This window comes from Triticum urartu, chromosome 7, assembly GCF_003073215.2.
Source record: "Triticum urartu cultivar G1812 chromosome 7, Tu2.1, whole genome shotgun sequence".
NCBI classification, from domain to species: Eukaryota; Viridiplantae; Streptophyta; class Magnoliopsida; order Poales; family Poaceae; genus Triticum; species Triticum urartu.
In genome coordinates, this window is record NC_053028.1 from 535,235,133 (window position 1) to 535,256,871 (window position 21,739).

The 21,739-nt window shown below is 46.1% G+C and overlaps 1 protein-coding gene across 1 annotated transcript; it reads left to right on the forward strand.

Annotated features, from left to right (window-relative positions):
• The first annotated feature begins 1,129 nt into the window (after positions 1–1,129).
• Positions 1,130–8,585, forward strand: LOC125521145 (aldehyde dehydrogenase family 2 member C4-like). Its single transcript, XM_048686192.1, has 9 exons — positions 1,130–1,374; positions 6,324–6,466; positions 6,562–6,945; positions 7,025–7,114; positions 7,199–7,372; positions 7,452–7,589; positions 7,679–7,816; positions 7,919–7,980; positions 8,068–8,585. Exons 1-9 carry the CDS (start codon positions 1,248–1,250, stop codon positions 8,339–8,341), a joined length of 1,530 nt encoding a protein of 509 aa, XP_048542149.1. The 5' UTR covers positions 1,130–1,247; the 3' UTR covers positions 8,342–8,585.
• Positions 8,586–21,739: the final 13,154 nt, after the last annotated feature.

A 21,739-nucleotide genomic window follows, 5' to 3' on the forward strand; every position in this document is an offset into this window, starting at 1 on the left:
GCTGCAGCTCGAGGGGTACGCGGGAACGGTCGAAGAAGTTGAGGACAGGAGTCGCCGCCGTGGACCGCCCGCGGGTGAAGGGGCGCCGCTTACCTGCTCCTCAATGCCGACGTGCGTCGGCGGGAAAGCTCGAAAGGGGGGAGAAGGGTGGCGGGAGTTTGGGCGCTGGGAGAAGGGGGCTAAATAGGGGCGACCGAGTCGGCGGGAGGTGTGCCTAAATCCTCCCGCCCATTTTTCGGAGACGCGCGCGAGCTCGCGCCATCTTCATGGTCGCACGAGCTCAGGGCCGCGTTCCCCTCCCCTGCTTCGGCCGAGCCTGGCTCTCCAGAAACTGCCGATTCAGGCGTAGCGGTTGGGCCTAGCAAGGAGGTGCTTTAAACTTCGTGCGATGCAGACCGACAGTGTATGGGGCAACAAAACAGTCTAAAATCTTCCCGCGCGTGCCTGGTTGGGCCAAATGCAGGTAACCAAACCCACCTAGAAGATATAATCTATAGGACCGAATTGTCAACTGGATCAATACAGCCATCCGGCCTTCAGCAAAAAAGGAACAAGAAGAAAAGAATACGGGTGACAAAGGTTCCTACAATACAAAGCCCTACTCTTGATTTGCCTAACATACCCATAAAAAAATCTGTCTAGCACAGGACCAATTAAACGATTTTATATTCAACGATTATAATAAACAACTGAAAAACTATGAACGAAGCGAAAGAAGCCGCTGTCCGATTCTTATAGAAGAATATGTCCACGAGCCCGAGTATCACTAAATCACAAGACTCCTCACCAAGTGGCGAATAGCATTCGTCGCACATCGAATACCAACGACCATATTCGAAGCTCCACCCAACAGTTAAATAGTGTGCTAGACCAAATAAGATCTCGCTGGACGAATGGCTTTGATCGCTGGAGAGTTAGGCTCCTGGTGAGTAGGCCCGATAATATATACGTGCACTTATCTATCGTGTTTGTAGTCTAGCACCACGATGACGGACGCCACACATCTCACGGGTCTCGCAACGGCGCCAATGGGGACGGACAGTCGGACGGAGCTGTTACGCGAGGTGTGTGTCGGCCGGGCCTAGTTTTGCCGCGCGCGCGGATGGCACTTTCTTTTCTTCTTCTCCATAAAAACGAAGGGCACCCCCCTCCCCTCTGTCCTCACTACACGGTCCACTCGACAGTCCACACACATCATCACACTGCGCGAGAGCCGGCACCGGTCTGGGAGAAGAGAGCAGGAGGCCATGGCGAGCGAGCGCAATGGCGACGGGGGCACGGAGAACGGCAACGGCGGCAGCGTGTCCATGGAGATGCCGGAGATCAGGTACACCAAGCTCTTCATCAACGGGGCCTTCGTCGACGCCGTCTCCGGTACGCGCCTCCGCATCTCTTCTCTCCTTTGTCTTGCGTACGCATCTACGAGTATCATTCAACATAGCCTTAGCAGCTGAAAATATATACGTATTTGCACTACAACTTCGCTAGCAGCCCCTTCAAAATGGACCGTTCACCTTGAGAGTCTGAGCTTAGTTCGAACTAACCGAGCAGGCTTTGCTCGTGGTAGGCTGAACTATGAATCCCGAACAACGAATACTCTATCATCAAGCGTCAAAGGGGGCGGAATTTGAGGTCAGTTCTGGCGCGGAGCCACATGTTGTTGACCCTCTTCACGACGCACAGTTCTTGGCGAACATGGCATGACCAGCTACAATAAGACACACCGTGCTAAGCGGAATCCACGGAAGTAACATGGCTAGCTTGTTGTAAACTAAGTGAGAACAAGCCACGAGCTTAGCTAGCGTGACGGGGTGCTTAGCTCAGCTAAAGAAATGTCCTCTAGTAGTCTTGCAAATAGAGGGCGGAAAGTACGACAAAACGTAGCTATGACAGCAGGGGCTGATGAGCTTGTAGGCGATCTGATCTCTATGCCGAGATGCATGGCACTGATGAGCTTGTAGCTAGGAGCCCATTGTCTATCTCCCTGCAGTAGAAATTGAGACATTTATTTTGAGACGGAAAAAGTATTAGGCAAATCATGTAGTTTCTTAAATGAAAATCAGAGGGGGAAGCCCTTCTTATGCTAGAAAAAAGGAGCCCATTGTCTTGGGGCAGAGAGAGAGAGAGAGGGGCACCGATGAAATTCTTGGGATGGCAAGAGCAACACATGTGTTCTTCTGTCTAGAGGCTCATGACGTCCTTGTTGTCAGCCCCCACGGCACACTTCCTCGTGTTCTTCCTTCCTCTCGTTCTCGTTGTCATCTGGTCCCGTTTTCCTTGTCTGGGACGGCCGTTTCTCGTTTGCAGGAGCATGCGCCCGTGAGATGCCATCGATGATGCGTCTTCAAATCAGATTCGACTGACCGTAGAGCCTGTCGCCTAGGGATGTCAATCGGGTCTGTTTAATTTCGTTTAAAGTCTATTTATGATATTATAGTTCAAAAAGGTTTTTTGTTTATTTGAGGAAAATAAACTATCAAGCTGGCAAAAACTAGCTAAACGGAATTGTGGATGCCATTTATTTGCCACTTACATCCCTACTGTCGCCTTCCAAGCCCGTCCGTCACTAGAAGCGAGCGAATGCCTGCGTTCACGTCACTGGCTCCCTTGCTCGGAAATAATGAAAACAAATAAGTTTGAAGCAGTGAAAAGAACAAATAAGTTTGAAGCAGTGAAAAAAATGTTGCCCCTTGCGTTCACGTCACTGGCTCCCTTTCAAGCCCATCTGTCACCTTCTAGAAGCATGCGAATGCCTGCATTCACGTCCGCCCCACCTTCGATGGCCTTTGTAATTTCTTTTACCTCTATTGCTTTTTATACTACCATGATTAATTATGAATATATCAGAAATTTCTCTTGCAAAAAATGAAGAAGTCGGAGACAAAGCCGGAGGGTGCCTTATTGCGTACGGTTCCCACCATAGCTAGAAGGCGGCACAAATAGTTTCCCACCACAGCTGGAAGGCGGCACAAATAGTTAACACCTGCCTATTCATCTGCCTTTAGCATCGCCTGACTCGGACATGGTGTTCCCATACTTCTCAATACCCAGTCAGGGCAATGTAGCTATCCCAAATAATAAGACATATGAAAGCTGGCCACACCCGAGCCCCTATTCTGATACATACTATAATGTTCGATCTCAACCTTTCCAAGCAACTGAACTAAAAACACTTTTATATTATGGGACGGCGGGAGTAGATGCTTAATGTCCTCAATCACATGACCATGATGTTTTTGACACTACACTAGTGTCAAAAACGCTCTTATATTACGGGACGAAGGGAGTAGATGCTTAATGTCCTCAATCACATGGCCATGATACAATTGGGTATCCGGTCATTTATTGCACATGATCTCGTCATGGGATCTTGTGTCCCATGTGCCACTAGAGCCATAAGAAGTCTAAGTAACCATTATTAAGTACCTCCGTCATCACCGTCGGATGGGTCGAAGAGACATATAACGAGACTTTCTAAAGCTCCAAGACGGGACAACTATAGCTCCCGCCTAGAATGTTTAACTGATTGTTAGTTAAGTAAAATATAACTTTTGGGTCCTTACCTATTAGCTAAGTTTATTTAACCGCATGTCACTACATTTTAAAGCAGGTAAGTCTTCTTTTGCCAGGGTTCAACTAGGCAGTTTGATCTTTATCTTTTAGTAGCATGGAGTTTTGCTTCTCACCAACACATATCGACATGGCGACAATTTTTCCTATATGTAAACTTTAAACATGGATTCGAAACAAGTGTGGAAACATGTCATTGAAATTGCTAGAAAAAAATCAGAGCCAAGTAGATTTAGATTTTTTTTAAATTCAAAGGATTGCATTTGAGTTGCTAAAATTTGTGGAAACTTTAAACAAGGAATACATACAAAAAAGGTTAAAATACCATAGAACAATTGCTCCGAGGTCTCGGCTAAAAAAATACATAAAAGGTTAGAAAAAAGAGGGGAAAGTATAAGGTGGTACCAACCCATCCATGCTCTCATGCTCCCAATTGAAAAGTTCAAACTTAAACATTTCAATGATTTTTGAACCAAATCATGTATGCTCTTAACATTTGTGTCTACAAGTCCCTGAAAAATTACAATCCAAATTCATCATGAATATGCCAAAAGATGACAAAGGTAAAAAAATGACACTATTCACATCTGGATTTATCTTTTTTGGTTTCTTTTTTTGTTCCAAATTTAGATCTGAATTTTTGAGGGGTTGTAGACACATATCTTATGAACACTCACAATTATTTCAGATTTTTTTAAATGTTTAAATTTGATTTTTTTTCTAAATTAGGAGCATCGATGCATGCGAGGGATGGTATTACTGGATATTTTCCGATGAAAAGAGATTAACTCATAACTTTTGAAGAAATCTCATAGATGATTTATAATATTAAAATCACCCAATGTCTATAGTTTTTGTGTAATGCTTATGATCACTTCTCTCTTTTTAAAAAATTTCGGGTTGCTCTCATTTTCAATAAGTGTTGTATTATCCATGCTACATACGGAATAATGTTTTTTAATATATTCTGATAATTTTAAGAAGCACTCTAAGATTGTTGTAAAAAAATTGACTTTTTTCATCCTATTTTTATTTTAAAAATAGCAACAAGCAGATACAAAACATAATGAACAACACCTGATCTCTGCATAGCAAATATGCAGACAACCAAAACTAAGTCTCACAAAAGTAAGAAAAATGACATGTTGGCAACAATAAGGTCATACGGGAGTGACACTATGCCAGTTGAAGGAGGTGGAGGACCGATCAACAAATTATGTTTCCATCCATGTTAGGCAAGAATCTCTCTACCGGCATACACAACCTTCGAACAGTGGTTGATATTCCGTTCAACATAGCATAGACCACATACAAAGCCAATACATACAATGGTACAAAACCTGCAAAATAGAAGAGATTTTGCCATTAAAAATATAATTCTTAAATAGCCAAAGCCACCATAATTGTTAAGCTTCATGAACTAGCCAACGCAACTAAAAGTCCGAACTGATGGAAAGGGCTAGGCAATCCACATATACACTTCAACACCCCCTCTCACGTGTGACGCAAGAGGCCTATATGTGGACATAAGAGGGGGGTAACAACAATTTTTGAATAAACTACGAAAGCCAGGACTTGAACACAAGACCTTAGGCTCTGATACCATGTTAACCTTTATGCACTAACCAACGCAACCAAAAGTCCGAACTGATGAAAAGGGCTAGGCAATCTACATATACACTTTTGGTTGCGTTGGCTAGTGCATGAAGCTTAACATGGTATCAGAGCCCAAGGTCTTGATTTCAAGTCCTGTCTTTTACGATTTATCTAAAAATTGTTGTCCCAAGTCTCACAGAAGTAAGAAAAATGGCATGTTGGCAACAATAAGGTCATACGGGAGTGACACTATGCCAGTTGAAGGAGGTGGAGGACCGATCAACAAATTATGTTTCCATCCATGTTGGGCAAGAATCTCTCTACCGGCATACACAACCTTCGAACAGTGGTTGGTACTCCGTTCAACATAGCATAGACCACATACGAAGCAAATACATACAATGGTATAAAACCTGCAAAATAGAAGAGATTTTGTCATTAAAAATATAATTTCTTAAATAGCCAAAGCCACCATAATTGTTAAGGCCTATACGTGGACATAAGAGGGGGGCAACAACAATTTTTGAATAAATTATGAAAGTCAGGACTTGAACACAAGACCTTAGGCTCTGATACCATGTTAACCTTTATGCACTAACCAACGCAACCAAAAGTCCAAACTGATGGAAAGAGCTAGGCAATCCACATGTACACTTTTGGTTGCGTTGACTAGTGCATGAAGCTTAACATGGTATCAGAGCCCAAGGTCTTGATTTCAAGTCCTGACTTTCGCGATTTATCTAAAAATTGTTGTCCCCTCCCCCCTCCCTCCCCCCCTTGTATCCACGTATAGTCCTTTTGAGCCATACCTCTGAGTCCGTCCACATGTTGACTTTTCGCGTCACACGTGAGAGAAGGTGTTAAAATGTATATGTGAATTGCCTAGCCTTTTCATCAGTTCGGACTTTTGGTTGCGTTAACTAGTGCATGAAGTTTAACAATAATAACCCAAGTATTTAGAGATGTACAACAGAATAATAGTGCATTCTGAGGTATGCAGCTCGGTCAACAGAGAGAAAGAAATCTCTAAGCCATTCCGAAACAGGAAATCAGTTTGATTTTATAGCTAGTCCCTGATGGTGGTCCTGTATTCCGTAGATTTTCTCTCGTTCTGATCTGAACTTCACGGCTGTTTATTTGGTTTTCTGCTTGATCAGGTAAGACATTCGAGACCAGGGATCCGCGCACCGGGGATGTGATCGCCAGCATCGCCGAAGGTGACAAGAAGGACGTGGACCTGGCGGTCAAGGCGGCAAGAGAAGCCTTCGATCATGGCAAATGGCCTCGCATGCCCGGATCCGTAGGATTCTTTCCTCTATCAATTCTTCATCATACACAAAAAATGAAAGAAATTACAGTTCAATCTGAAAAGAGCAACCAATGAATGGCGCGCAGGAAAGAGGAAGGATCATGACGAAGTACGCGGACCTCGTGGAGCAGCACGCGAAGGAGCTGACCCTGCTGGAGAGCCTGGACGCCGGCAAGCCGCGCATGGTGACCAGGGTGGTCGACATCGGGAGCTCCGCAAGCTCCCTGCGCTACTTCGCCGGAGCGGCCGACAAGATCCACGGCGAGACGCTCAAGATGTCGAGCCAGTTCCAGGGGCACACCCTGCGCGAGCCCATGGGCGTCGCCGGGCTCATCATCCCCTGGAACTTCCCCGCCATCATGTTCTTCTGCAAGGTCGCCCCGGCGCTGGCCGCCGGTTGCACCATGGTCGTCAAGCCGGCCGAGCAGACCCCGCTCAGCGCGCTCTACTTCGCTCACCTGGCCAAGCAGGTCAGACAGACCGGTAACCTGACACGAGACACGCACCGTCTCTCTTGTTCTGAACTTTTGGCGCTCTGTTCTTGAGCAGGCGGGAGTCCCGGACGGGGTGATCAATGTGATCCCCGGCTTCGGCCCAACGGCGGGAGCAGCGATCGCGTCTCACATGGACGTCGACATGGTAATCTCACAACACCCTACTGATTTAGTACGTGAGCAAGTAGTTACTTACTCAGTTACTCTATATCTTTTCTTGCTCGTCCAGGTGAGTTTCACGGGATCAACACCAGTTGGGCGGCTGATAATGGAGGCGTCGGCGAGGAGCAACCTGAAGCCGGTGTCCCTGGAGCTGGGCGGCAAATCTCCCCTCATCATCTTCGACGACGCGGACGTGGACCTGGCCGTGGATCTCTCCATCAGCGCCAACTTCTTCAACAAGGTGAACAACATCTTGATTAGAGAGACAGCCTAGCCATACGAGTTAGAGCAGCTGAGATCATCATTCATTGATGTTGCAGGGAGAAGCTTGCGTCGCGGCGAGCCGTGTGTACCTGCAAGAGGGCATCTACGACCGATTCGTGAAGAAGTTGGCGGAGCGCATGGAGAGCTGGGTTGTCGGGGACCCTTTCGATCCTCGCGTCAATCAAGGGCCTCAGGTGAAAAACAATGGATCATTCCCACTGCTTGTACGACACAGATCGATTTCTATTGAATCTGAAACTTGGATGCTATTACTCGTGCCCAGGTGGACAAGGAACAATACGAGAGGGTGCTCAGCTACATCGACCATGGCAAGCGAGAAGGGGCCACCGTACTGACGGGAGGAAAGCCCTGTGGTGAGAGAGGTTACTACATCGAGCCCACGGTTTTCACCGATGTCAAGGTCGAAATTCCCCGCCAGAACACGCACTGTAATCCCGTTCCATGATCACTTCGCTCTCTATCTAGTATATATCTGACATCGTGGTGCGGAATCTGTGAACAGGATGACATGACCATAGCAAAGGAGGAGATCTTCGGACCCGTCATGTGCCTGATGAAGTTCAGGTAAGCCCATCCCGGTCGATCGACAGAGATACAACTATTTGCACTCTGAATCTGTGATGGCATTGAATCTTCTTTCCATGGTTCTAGGACGGTGGAGGAGGCGATCGCGAAGGCGAACGACACGAGGTACGGGCTGGCGGCGGGGGTGGTGACCAAGGACATCGACGTGGCCAACAGGATGACGCGGTCCATCCGCGCCGGGGTGGTGTGGGTCAACTGCTACTTCGCCATGGACGCCGACTGCCCGTTCGGGGGCCGCAAGATGAGCGGGTTCGGCAAGGACGCCAGCATGCACGCGCTCGACAAGTTCCTCGCCGTCAAGGCCGTCGTCACCCCCGTCTACGACTCGCCCTGGCTCTAGCTCACCTCTCTTGTCTGTGCACAGTTAGTTACGAGGGGAAGCAGCAAAAGAAAGAGAAACATTGTTCATTCAGAGACAACGTGTTTTTTATTTGTGTGCCAAACGAAAGAGCAAATGTTGTTTGTCGATGCTGTGGTAATATTGCCCGCGAGTAATTAGCCATTCGTATATCCTTTCCTTTCTATCATGCTTTAGGATAAACATAAGGTTACCCCGCAAAAAGTGCATAAGGTTCTATCATCCATTTCTGATTTAATTTATTGTTTTTCTTACTGGTTTTCCTAAACAACCGCCAGAACTAGCTCACGTCTTATTGGCCTGTAAAAGAAAATCATATGGAGTACTTTTTATAAGTCAATAAGTATTGACTAGCAAAACGGCCCGTGCGTTCCACCGGGATAAAAGATCATAATCTTCAATGACCATGGCCACATTTTGCTGCATCACCGAGATACACTATCACTCTCATTAGAAATCGCGAACAATTTTGAAACTAATGATTCTTTTTAAATCGTGAACATATCTGAAATTGTGAATATTTTTCAAATTCGTAATTGTTTTACAGGTTTTTGAATATTTACTAAAATGACTGATAAACCTCTTTATTATTAGGGATATAGATATAGATATAGATTCAATTGTCATTTCGGTATGCAATCATATTAACAATAAATGACTGATAAATAATGATGATTGTCTAGAAAATATTGTGCAGCCGTCACAATGCACGGACAAGATATCTAATCCATTTAAGAGTCCGCGCATTACATGCCAACTAGAGTAGCAAACTCCACCTAACAGTTAAATAGGATGCCAAATAAATAAAACCTCTCAGGCCGGTTGGCATACACCAGAGTTTCCCTTTTCCTTTTGCCAAAGACTATATTCGACAGCTCAAAAGAAAAAAATACTAGACTCCATATATCGTATTTCTGGTCCGACCCAAATGTAAGCTTCTATCTATCATTCATTTTGTTTTTTGTCCTCCGTCCTGCCATCTATTTCATTTCCGATTCTAAAAAACCGCCTCAACTAAAGAAAAAACATACATGATTGAAAAAAATATGCCTAATAATAAGGTTGTTATTTATATTTTCTTATATCATGATAAATATTTATTATTCATGCTAGAATTGTATTAACCGAAAACTTAATACATGTGTGAATACATAGACAAACAAAGTGTCACTAGTATGCCTCTACATTGACTAGCTCGTTAATCAAAGATGGTTAACTTTCCGAACCATAGACATGAGTTGTCATTTGATGAACGCATTAGAGAATGATGTGATTGACATGACCCATTCGTTAGCTTAAGCACTATGGTCGTTTAGTTTATTGCTATTGCTTTCTCCATAACTTATACATGTTCCCATGACTATGAGATTATACAACCCCAAATACCGGAGAAACACTTAGTGTGCTATCAAACATCACAACATAATTGGGTGATTATGAAGATGCTTTACAGGTGTCTTCAATGGTGTTTGTTGAGTTGGCATATATCGAGATTAGGATTTGTCGCTACTACTAATTTCGAAACTGGCCACATGGCGGGCCCCGCTTAGCAGTAGCGTGTGCGCAGAAAGCGTGTTGCTGCTATGCTCGTAGCAGTAGACCGACTCCTTGCATCTACTACTATTACTCCACACATCGACCGTTATCCAGCATGCATCTAGAGTATTAAGTTCATAAGAACGGGGTAACTGTGACGCCCCCGCTTTGACCGTACACTAATCATACACCCAAATGTGTACGATCAAGATCAAAGACTCACGGGAAGATATCACAACACAACTCTAGACACAAATTAAAATAATACAAGCTTTATATTACAAGCAAGGGGCCTCGAGGGCTCGGATACATAAGCTCGAAAACACAAGAGTCAGCGGAAGAAACAATATCTGAGTACAGACATGAGTTAAACAAGATTGCCTTAAGAAGGCTAGCACAAAAGCAACAACGATCGAAAAAGGCAAGGCCTCCTGCCTGGGAGCCTCCTAACTACTCCTAGTCGTCGGCGGTCTTCATGTAGTAGTAGGCATCCTCCGGGTAGTAGTAGTCATCGGTGGCGTCGTCTGGCTCCTGGGCTCCGTCATCTGGTCGCAACCATCGGGTATGGGGGATAAAAGAAGTAGCAAAGCAATCGTGAGTACTCATCCAAAGTACTCGCAAGACTTACATCAGATCTAAACTAAGTATGCATCTGTATCAAGGGAAAGGGGTTGTATCTGTGGACTAAACTGCAGAATGCCAGAAGGGAAGGGGAAAGCCTAGCATATCAAAGACTAGCATCTTCTGGAACCCACCATCTTGCAGCAACAGGAGGGAGTAGAGTAGCATAAGGTAAAGTAGCAGTAGTGTTATCAACCTCGGCCACAGATCCTTTCTCGACTCCCTGCGAGAAAGCAATCCCAGAGCCATACTATCCATTCATCATAATCATGTCTCATCTCAAGTATTCAGTTCTAGTTGTATCGATCGGGATACAACTCCAAGTGTCCGTTATCGTAGGACAGGCTATCGATAGATTTTTTTTTCCCTGTAGGGGCGCACCAACCTACCCACCACGCTCGATTAACTCCGGCTGGACACACTTTCCTGGGTCATGCCCGGCCTCAGCCAAACAATACGCCGCAACCCGACCTAGGCTTAATAGAGAGGCCAGCACGCCGGACTAAACCTATGCCCCCAGGAGTCATAGGCCATCTCCCCGGGAACTCCTGCACGTTGCGTGGGCGGCCGGTGAGCAGACCTAGCTACCTCCTTCAAAAAGGTAGGTGCTTACCAGTCCAACCCGGCACGCGCCGCTCAGTCGCTGACATCTATTAAGCTTCGACTGATGTATACGACGCAGAACGCCCATACAATGCCCACGTGATGGTTAGTGCTATCAGGCCAAAGGCCCCTCGGATCAAATATCCAAATCGTAGTGTATTAGGAACGCGCGTAACGAGCAGAGACTCACGATCGACGTGACCCCGTCACCCCGTCTCGAGTACTTGAGGCAAGGGCTAAGAATGCCCGGCCACGCCTCGTAAGTATCTCACGGGCACCTTCCAAGTCAACCCGACTCCACATCACTCGCTATTAAGCTCGCTCGGGTACCCCTCAGGGTCGACCCGTCTTTAGTAACATGGCTCAGTATAAAGTCATAGTAACCATAGTAACTGTGTGTCTAACACCAAGGGGAAAACCCGAGGAATCACCCCCGGTGAATCCCACTCGATGTTATCATCAAGGTGAACGTAAGAGGATCCACCCTCGAGGTTCACACTTGAGGGGTTGCACGACAGAGCGGTAACGGAACTGGTTAAGGAGGAAATCACCCTCGATGACCTCGACAGTATAGCTACACTACAAAGATCTCATCAGGAGCGATGTAAGAGGTTCCACCCTCGGCACTCGATGGTAACTCTGTAGAGTCGTACAACTAGGGGGTGATGTGCGGTGTCGGGGCCTGGACGTCGATCACGTTGATCGAGTCATTGAACATAAGGCGAGGCAACTGGGACAAGGTGGGGTCACTGATGGATCACTAACCAACCTATACTAAGCATTTTAGGATAAGCAGTTAAGGTAACAATAAGCAGGTAACAAAAACAGGCTATGCATCAGAGTAGGATCATACATAAAGCAGTAGCAGTTCTAATGCAAGCAACAGAGGGAAAGAGATGGGCGATATTGGAATGCTCAAGGGGGGTTTGCTTGCCTGGTTGCTCTGGCAAGGAGGGGGCGTCGTCGACAGCATAGTCGATCGGGGCACCAGCAGCGACATCAGTCTCGTAGTCTATCGGAGAAAAGAGGGGGAAGAAACAATGAATATAATGCAAACAGATGCATAGCGATGCATGACATGACAAGTAGCGGTGCTAGGTGTGCCCTAACGCGGTATGAGGTGATACCGGTGAAGGGGGGAAACATCCGGGAAAATATCCCCGGTGTTTCGCGTTTTCGGACAGATGAATCAGAGGAAGAAAGTTGCGTGTTCGCTATGCTAGGGACGTGCGGCGGATGAACGGACAGTGTATTCGGATTCGTCTCGTCGTTCTGAGTAACTTTCATGTATAAAACTTTCTCATCAGAGTTACTAATTATTTTTTATTAATTTTCAAAGTTTATACAGTTTTCTAAAATTACATCATTTGTTTACTCCGAATTGACTAAGTCAAATTGACTGGTCAAAAGCGAAGGCGTGGCCCACATGGCATAGACTATATGTAAACAAAATAATTAAAAACTAACTTTAACTAAATAGGGTCCACCTGCCATAGGCTAGCAACTAACCTAACAAAGATTACCTTAGTAGTCTAAATTAGCCTAAACTAATTAACCCGGCCACACACACACCTACGCACACACGGCCATAGCCACCACTAGCAGCAACCAGCGATTGCAAGCAGCCGTAGCAGGAGCCAAGCAACACTAGCGGTAGTAGCAACTACAGGCAAAAGAAGCAGCGCAGTACCAGGCAGAGGAAGCAGCAGGAAAGAGCAGTAGCGACAGCAGAACAACAGCAGGCACGGCAAGGCAGCATCAGCAGAAGGCGAGCGGGGGCGCGGTGCGCGTGCACGCTGGCTGGCGTAGCGGGGCAGCAGCAGCGCCGCAAGCAGCAGCAGGTAGAGCAGTGTGCGGCCGCGACAGCGCAGGGCAGCAACAGCTGCGGTAGCAGGGGAGGAGGAGCGCAGGCGCATGCGAGGCCCAAGGGCGCGGGCGTGGGTGGCTCGCGAGGGCGCGACCAGGAGCACGTGGGCGCGCACGTGGATGAGAGGTTTCGGCCATGGCGCTTGAGCTCGTGGGGATGACGATACAGCAATGAATCAATGGAGTAAAGGCCGGGAATCGGAGGAGGTGCTCACCACAGAGGCACACGAAGGCCCGTTGGTGTCTTAGGAGCTGCAGAGGCGACGGATCGACGAAGAACAACGGCGATGACCGAGGAAGAAGATGGTGTCGATCCGGCCGATGCGGTGGCTCCGGGCTTGAGCTCGTGGGCGAGGAAGACGAAGCACACGACGGCAGATCCGCGGGACCTCCCAGCTCGGCGTGGGGGCAACCGTGGCCGTGAGGTCGACGACAACAGCGGTGACGGAGGCGTTCGGGAGTGGGACAGAACTAGAGAGGGGAATGCCTGGGAGAGGGGGAGTGGATGAGAACGGGAGTGAGGCCAGGGAGGAACCGAGGCGCCAGGGGGCGGCCTTATCCTCCCGTCGGTGGCGTACGGGGCACGGCGCCGGGTCCGGCGGGGACGAGCGGGAGCCCCTCCCGGTCGGTCGAACAGGGGAGGAGAGGGAGATGACTCGGGGAGGGGTTGGGCCGGTCGGTCGTGTTGGGCTGCATTGGCCTTTTGGGCCATGGGGCCCAGGGGTTTATTTTTCTTTCCGCTTTTTCTCTTTTAGTTTTCTGTTTTCATAAAAAAACGTTTTATAAAACATAAAACCTGCTCCTGAAAATAGCACAATAAATTATGTCTCTGCCACTAAAGTTTGAACCTCATTTGAATTCATTTGAATTTTGGTTTGAAATTAAAAGTGATGGAGGGTGATGTTGGGTCATCCAAAAATAGCTAGAGAAATTTTTGGAGTCTCAATTAAAGTTGGATTGAAGATGATAATGATCAGTGGAATTTATATAATATTGTGAACATTTACTTTTACTGCTCGAAGAAAAAATTTATTGGACTTTATTTTAAATTTGAAAATGGCTTTGATTTTTGGACATATGGCAAGCTGCATAGTAATCACGATGACATGGCCACCATTAGGGGGAGATTACTGTAGCATGATTCTTGGGGTGTTACAGTAACGCATTAAACAAGATGACATGATGTAGAGGGATAAACTCAAGCAATATGATATAAACCTCATTTTTTATCCTCGAGGGCAACAATACAATACGTGCATTGCTGCCCTACTGTCACTGGGAAATGACACGCAAGATTGAACCCAAAGCTAAGCACTTCTCCCATTGCAAGAAAAGATCAATCTAGCAGGCCAAACTAAACCGATAATTCGAAGAGACTTGCAAAGATATCAAATCATGCATATAAGAATTCAGAGAAGAACCAAATAATATTCATATATAATCTTGTTCATAAATCCACAATTCATCGGATCTCGGCAAACACACCGCAAAAGAGTATTACATCGAATAGATCTCCAAGAACATCGAGGAGAACTTTGTATTGAGAATCACATAGAGAGAAGTAGTCATCTAGCTAATAAATATGGACCCGAAGGTCTGTGGTAAACTACTCACGCTTCATCGGAGAGGCAATGGTGTTGATGTAGAAGCCCTCCGTGATCGATTCCCCCTCCGGCAGATCACCGAAAAAGGCCCCAAGATGGGATCTCATGGGTACAGAAGGTTGCGGCGGTGAAAAAGTGGTTTCGTGGCTCTCCCTAGTGTTTCTAAGGTATAAGAGATTATATAAGCGAAAGAAGTACGTCGGTGGAGCTACGAGGGGCTCACGAGGGTGGGGGCGCGCCCTCCTGTCTCGTGGCTTCCTCGTGGAGTTCCAAACTTTGACTCCAAGTCTTCTGGATTGCTTTCGGTCCAAGAAAGATCATCGCGAAGGTTTCATTCCGTTTGGACTCCGTTTGGTATTCCTTTTCTGCAAACTCTAAAATAGGCAAAAAAAAAACAGAAACTGGCACTGGGCCTCCTGTTAATAGGTTAGTCCCAAAAATAATATAAAACAACATATTAAAGCCCATTAAACATCCAAAACAGATAATATAATAGCATGGAACAATCAAAAATTATAGATACGTTGGAGACGTATCAAATATGTAGGAACCAATATGAGTATCCAGGTTCCGCTATTGGTTATTGACCGGAGATGAGTCTCGGTCATGTCTATGTAGTTCTCGAACCCGTAGGGTCCGCATGCTTAACGTTCAATGACGATATGTATTTTGAGTTTTGTGATTTGATGTACGGAAGGTTGTTCAGAGTCCCGGATGTGATCACGGACATGACGAGGAGTCTCGAAATGGTCGAGACATGAAGATTGATATATTGGAAGGTATGTTTGGACACTGGAAAGGTTTCAGATAGGTTTGGGCATTTTCCGGAGTATCGGGGCGTTACCGGAACCGCCCGGGGGGTTAATGGGCCTTCATGGGCTTTAGTGAAAGAGAGAGGAGGCGGCCAAGAGGAGGGGCGTGTTCCCCCAAGCCCAATCCGAATTGGGGAGGGGTGGCCGCCCCCCCTTTCCTTCTTCTCTTCTTCCCCTTCCTTTCCCCTCCTAGTTGGACTAGGAAAGGGGGGAACCTACTCCTAGTAGGAGTAGGATTCCCCCCTTGGGGCGCACCCCATGAGGCCGGCCGGCCCCCTCCTCCACTCCTTTATATACGGGGGAGGGGGCACCCCATAGACACACAAGTTGATTTCTTAGCCGTGTGCGGTGCCCCCTCCATAGATTCCCACCTTGGTCATATTGTCGTAGTGCTTAGGCGAAGCCCTGCGTCGGTAACTTCATCATCACCATCAACAAGCTGTCGTGCTGACGAAACTCTCCCTCGGCCTCAGCTGGATCTAGAGTTTGAGGGACATCACCGAGCTGAACGTGTGCAGATCGCGGAGGTGCCGTGCGCTCGGTACTTGATCGGTTGGATCACGAAGACGTTCGACTACATCAACCGCGTTACTTAACGCTTCCGCTTTCGGTCTATGAGGGTACGTAGACACACTCTCCCCGCTCGTTGCTATGCTTCTCCTAGATAGATCTTGCGTGATCGTTGGCAAATTTTTGAAATACTACGTTCCCCAACTGTGGCATCCGAGCCAGGTCTTGCCGTCACTAGTTGTTTCTTGATTCGGCGGTATTGTTGGATGAAGCGGCCCGGACCGACATTACATGACCATGTTCATGAGACTAGTTCTACCGACGTGCTTTGCACACAGGTGGCTAGCGGGTGTCAGTTTCTCCAACTTTAGTTGAAACGGATTCAATGAACAGGGTTCTTTCTGAAGATCAAAAAGCAATCACTATACCGCGTTGTGGTTTTTGATGTGTAGGTAAGAACGGTTCTTTCTAAGCCCGTAGTAGCCACGTAAAACTTGCAACAACAAAGTAGAGGATGTCTAACTTGTTTTTGCAGGGCATGTTGTGATGTGATATGGTCAAGACATGATTATATAAATTATTGTATGAGATGATCATGTTTTGTAATACAGTTATCGGCAACTGGCAGGAGCCATATGATTGTCGCTTTATTGTATGAAATGCAATCGCCATGTAATTGCTTTACTTCATCACTAAGCGGCAGTGATAGTCGTAGAAGAAATAGTTGGCAAGACGACAATGATGCTATGATGGAGATCAAGGTGTCAAGCCGGTGACAATGGTGATCATGACGGTGCTTTGGAAATGGAGATCAAAGGCACAAGATGATGATGGCCATATCATATCACTTATATTGATTGCATGTGATGTTTATCCTTTATGCATGTTATTTTGCTTAGTACGGCGGTAGCATTATAAGATGATCTCTCACTAAATTTCAAGGTATAAGTGTTCTCCCTGAGTATGCACCATTGCTACAGTTCGTCGTGCCGAGACACCACGTGATGATCGGGTGTGATAAGCTCTACGTTCACATACAACGAGTGCAAGCCAGTTTTGCACAAGCAGAATAGTAGGGTTAAACTTGACGAGCCTAGCATATGCAGATATGGCCTCGGAACACTGAGACCGAAAGGTCGAGCATGAATCATATAGTAGATATGATCAACATAGTGATGTTCACCATTGAAAACTACTCCATCTCATGTGATGATCGGACATGGTTTAGTTGATATGGATCACGTGATCACTTAGATGATTAGAGGGCTGTCTATCTAAGTGGGAGTTCTTAAGTAATATGATTAATTGAACTTTAATTTATCATGAACTTAGTACCTGATAGTATTTTGCATATCTATGTTATTGTAGATAAATGGCCCGTGCTGTTGTTCCATTGAATTTTAATGTGTTCCTAGAGAAAGCTAAGTTGAAAGATGATGGTAGCAACTACACGGTGTGGGTCCGTAACTTGAGGATTATCCTCATTGCTGCACAGAAGAATTACGTCCTGGAAACACCGCTAGGTGCTAGGCCTACTGCAGATGCTAGTGATGACGTTAAGAATGTTTGGCAGAGCAAAGCTGGTGACTACTCGATAGTTCAGTGTGCCATGCTTTACGTCTTAGAACCGGGACTTCAACGACGTCTTAAACGTCATGGAGCATATGAGATGTTCCAGGAATTGAAGTTAATATTTCAAGCAAATGCCCGGATTGAGAGATATGATGTCTCTAGTAAGTTCTATAGCTTCAAAATGCAGGAGAATAGTTCTCCCAGTGAACATATACTCAAAATGTCTGGGTATCATAATAAATTGACTCAACTGGGGGTTAATCTTCCTATTGATAGTGTCATTGACAGAGTTCTTCAATCACTGCCACCAAGCTACAAAAGCTTCGTGATGAACTATAATATGCAAGGGATGGATAAGACAATTCCCGAGCTCTTCGCGATGCTAAAGGCTGCGGACGTAGAAATCAAGAAGGAGCATCAAGTGTTGATGGTCAACAAGACCACCAGTTTCAAGAAGAAGGGCAAAGGGAAGAAGGGGAACTTCAAGAAGAACGGCAAGCAAGTCGATGCTCAAGTGAAGAAGCCCAAGTCTAGACCTAAGCCTGAGACCGAGTGCTTCTATTGCAAAGGGACTAGTCACTGGAAGCGGAACTGCCCCAAGTATTTGGCGGATAAGAAGGATGGCAAAGTGAAAGTTATATTTGATATACATGTTATTGATGTGTACCTTACTAATGCTCGTAGTAGCACCTGGGTATTTGATACTGGTTCTGTTGCTAATATTTGCAACTCGAAATAGGGGCTACGGATTAAGCGAAGATTGTCTAAGGACGAGGTGACGATGCGCGTAGGAAATGGTTCCAAAGTCGATGTGATCGTCGTCGGCACGCTACCTCCACATCTACCTTCAGGATTAGTTTTAGACCTGAATAATTGTTATTTGGTGCCAGCGTTAAGATGAACATTATATCTGGATCTTGTTTGATACGAGACGGTTATTCATTTAAATCAGAGAATAATGGTTGTTCTATTTATATGAGTAATATATTTTATGGTCATGCACCCTTAATGAGTGGTCTATTTTTACTAAATCTTGATAGTAGTGATACACATATTCAAAGTATTGAAGCCAAAAGATATAAGTTTAATATTGATAGTGCAACTTATTTGTGGCACTGCCGTTTAGGTCATATTGGTGTAAAGTGCATGAAGAAACTCTATGCTGATGGACTTTTGGAATCACTTGATGCTTGCGAACCATGCCTCATGGGCAAGATGACTAAGACTCCGTTCTACGGAACAATGGAACAAGCAGCAGACTTTTTGGAAATAGTACATACTGATGTATGCGGTCTGATGAGTGTTGATGCTTGTGGCGGGTATCGTTATTTTTTGACCTTCACAAATGATTTGAGCAGATATGGGTATGTCTACTTGATGAAACATAAGTCTGAAACATTTGAAAAGTTCAAAGAATTTCAGAGTGAAGTGGAAAATCATTGTAACAGGAAAATTAAGTTTCTACGATCTGATCGTGGAGGTGAATATTTGAGTTATGAGTTTGGACTTCATTTGAAACAATGCAGAATAGTTTCGCAACTCACGCCACCTGGAACACCACAACGTAATGGTGTGTCCCCATGTCGTAACCACACTTTATTAGATATGGTGCGATCTATGATGTCTCTTACTGATTTACCGCTATCGTTTTGGGGTTATGCTTTAGAGACGGCTGCATTCACATTAAATAGGGCACCATCGAAATCCGTTGAGACGACACCTTATGAACTGTGGTTGGCAAGAAACCCAAGTTGTTGTTTCTTAAAGTTTGGGGCTGCGATGCTTATGTGAAAAATCTTCAACCTGATAAGCTCGAATCCAAATCGGAGAAATGTGTCTTCATAGGATACCCAAAGGAGACTGTTGGGTACACCTTCTATCACAGATCCGAAGGCAAGATATTCGTTGCTAAGAATGGATCCTTTCTAGAGGAGGAGTTTCTCTCGAAAGAAGTGAGTGGGAGAAAAGTAGAACTTGATGAGGTAATTATACCTCCTCCCTTATTGGAAAGTAGTTCATCACAGAAATCAGTTCCAGTGATTCATACACAAATTAGTGAGGAAGCTAATGATGATGATCATGAAACTTCTGATCAAGTTACTACCGAACCTCGTAGGTCCACCAGAATAAGGTCTGCACCAGAGTGGTACGGTAATCCTTTTCTGGAAGTCATGTTACTTGACCATGATGAACCTACGAACTATGAGGAAGCAATGATGAGCCCAGATTCTGCAAAATGGCTTGAAGCCATGATATCTGAGATGGGATTGCTACCTCATGAGCTTGCGTTGGTTTTCCCTTGAAGAGGAAAGGGTGATGCAACAAAGTAGCGTAAGTATTTCCCTTAGTTTTGAGAACCAAGGTATCAATCCAGTAGGAGGTAACACACAAGTCGCCTTGTACCTGCACGAACAAACAAGAACATCGCAACCAACGCGATAAAGGGGTTGTCAATCCCTTCACGGTCACTTACAAAAGTGAGATCTGATAGAGATAATAAGATAAATATTTTTGGTATTTTTATTGTATAGATTGGAAAATAAAGATTGCAAAATAAACAACTATGGAAATAGCAAGTAGATAGGAAAATAATATGATGGAAGATAGACCCGGGGGCCATAGGTTTCACTAGTGGCTTCTCTCAAGATAGCATATTCTACGATGGGTGAACGAATTACTGTCGAGAAATTGATAGAAAAGTGCATAGTTATGAGAATATCTAGGCATGATCATGTATATAGGCATCATGTCAGCGACAAGTAGATTGAAACGATTCTGCATCTACTACTATTACTCCACACATCGACTGCATCCAGCATGCATCTATAGTATTAAGTTCATAAGAACAGAGTAACGCATTAGGCAAGATGACATGATGTAGAGGGATAAACTCAAGCAATAAGATATAAACCCCATCTTTTTATCCTCGATGGCAACAATACAATACGTGCCTTGCTGCCCCTGCTGTCACTGGGAAAGGACACCGCAAGATTAAACCCAAAGCTAAGCACTTCTCCCATTGCAAGAAAGATCATTCTAGTAGGACAAACCAAACTGATAATTCGAAGATACTTGCAAAGATATTAAATCATGCATAAAAGAATTCAGATAAGAATCAAATATTGTTCATAGATAATCTTGATCATAAACCCACAATTCATCGGATCTCGACAAACACACCGCAAAAAGAATTACATCGGATAGATCTCCAAGAGAATCGAGGAGAACTTTGTATTGAGATCCAAAGAGAGAGAAGAAGCCATCTAGCTAATAACTATGGACCCGAAGGTCTGTGGTAAACTACTCACACATCATCGGAGAGGCTATGGTGTTGATGTAGAAGCCCTGTCGTGGTGGGCACACGGCAGATGCCATGGGATGGCTAAAGAGAGGAGGAGGCTCGAGGGCACTGGTGGGCTCCGGAGGCGAGTTGGCATGAGCGAGCGTGGGACGCAAGACATACCCAGGTTCGGGACTCTCCGGAGAGATAACACCCCTAGTCCTGCCGAGTGTGGTTTATGTGTTACAGTATAGAGTTGCTCCTTGAGCTGTATTGGGGAGGAAGAAAGGCAGGCCGAGGCTTGGGCTACTCTCTCCCTGTGTGTGGGTGTTCTCCTGCTGCGTTCTTCACCTACTTACTTTCTCACCCGTGCATGGAGGCCTCCTGGGGGGTTTTATAGGTCAACCCCCCAGGGGTACAATGGTAATGTTACAAGGCCGCGGGGCCAGGTTGTCAGCGTCTGGGGACCCGGTGCTGGGACCCACCGGGTACCAGGTCTCGCCGGGTTCCCCGGGCGCGGGGCCCGGCGGGTATGGTGGCACTGTTGGCCGTCTTGTCGATCGTCAGGGCGTGGCCAAGTCAAGTCGGCTACATTGGTGCTCCGTCAGGTCGCCGCTTGCTGGCGTCATGGGTGACGATGGGTGCACTGTTGCCATGCCGAGCCTGGTCAGCGGGTAGGTGGGGGGCACTATTGCCTCGTCCGGCTGACCAAAGGCATGGGCAGGACACTGTGGCTTCGGTCATCAGTTGGTGGTGACTCGTCCCATCGTACAACTGGGATGGGATGGCCGCTGACCCTTGGCCGGGTTGGAGTACACGCCAAGGGGCGTTGGCTTATCGGGTAAGTCTTGGTGCGCCGGGCTCGGCCGCCCTGGGCTAGCTTGTTGGAGAAGTCTTGCGGATTAGGCCGGGTTGAGGGGGCTTGGCCGAGTCGAGCGACTCGGCCGAGCGCGAGCCATCTTGAGCGGCTATGCCA

Bases quoted from the DNA above. Each gene is read 5' to 3' on its own strand.
- LOC125521145 (XM_048686192.1), top strand. From the start codon at position 1,248: ATGGCGAGCGAGCGCAATGGCGACGGGGGCACGGAGAACGGCAACGGC. The intron at 7,115-7,198 runs GTAATCTCACAA...TTGCTCGTCCAG, and splicing joins CTCACATGGACGTCGACATG to GTGAGTTTCACGGGATCAAC. The intron at 7,373-7,451 runs GTGAACAACATC...TTGATGTTGCAG, and splicing joins GCGCCAACTTCTTCAACAAG to GGAGAAGCTTGCGTCGCGGC.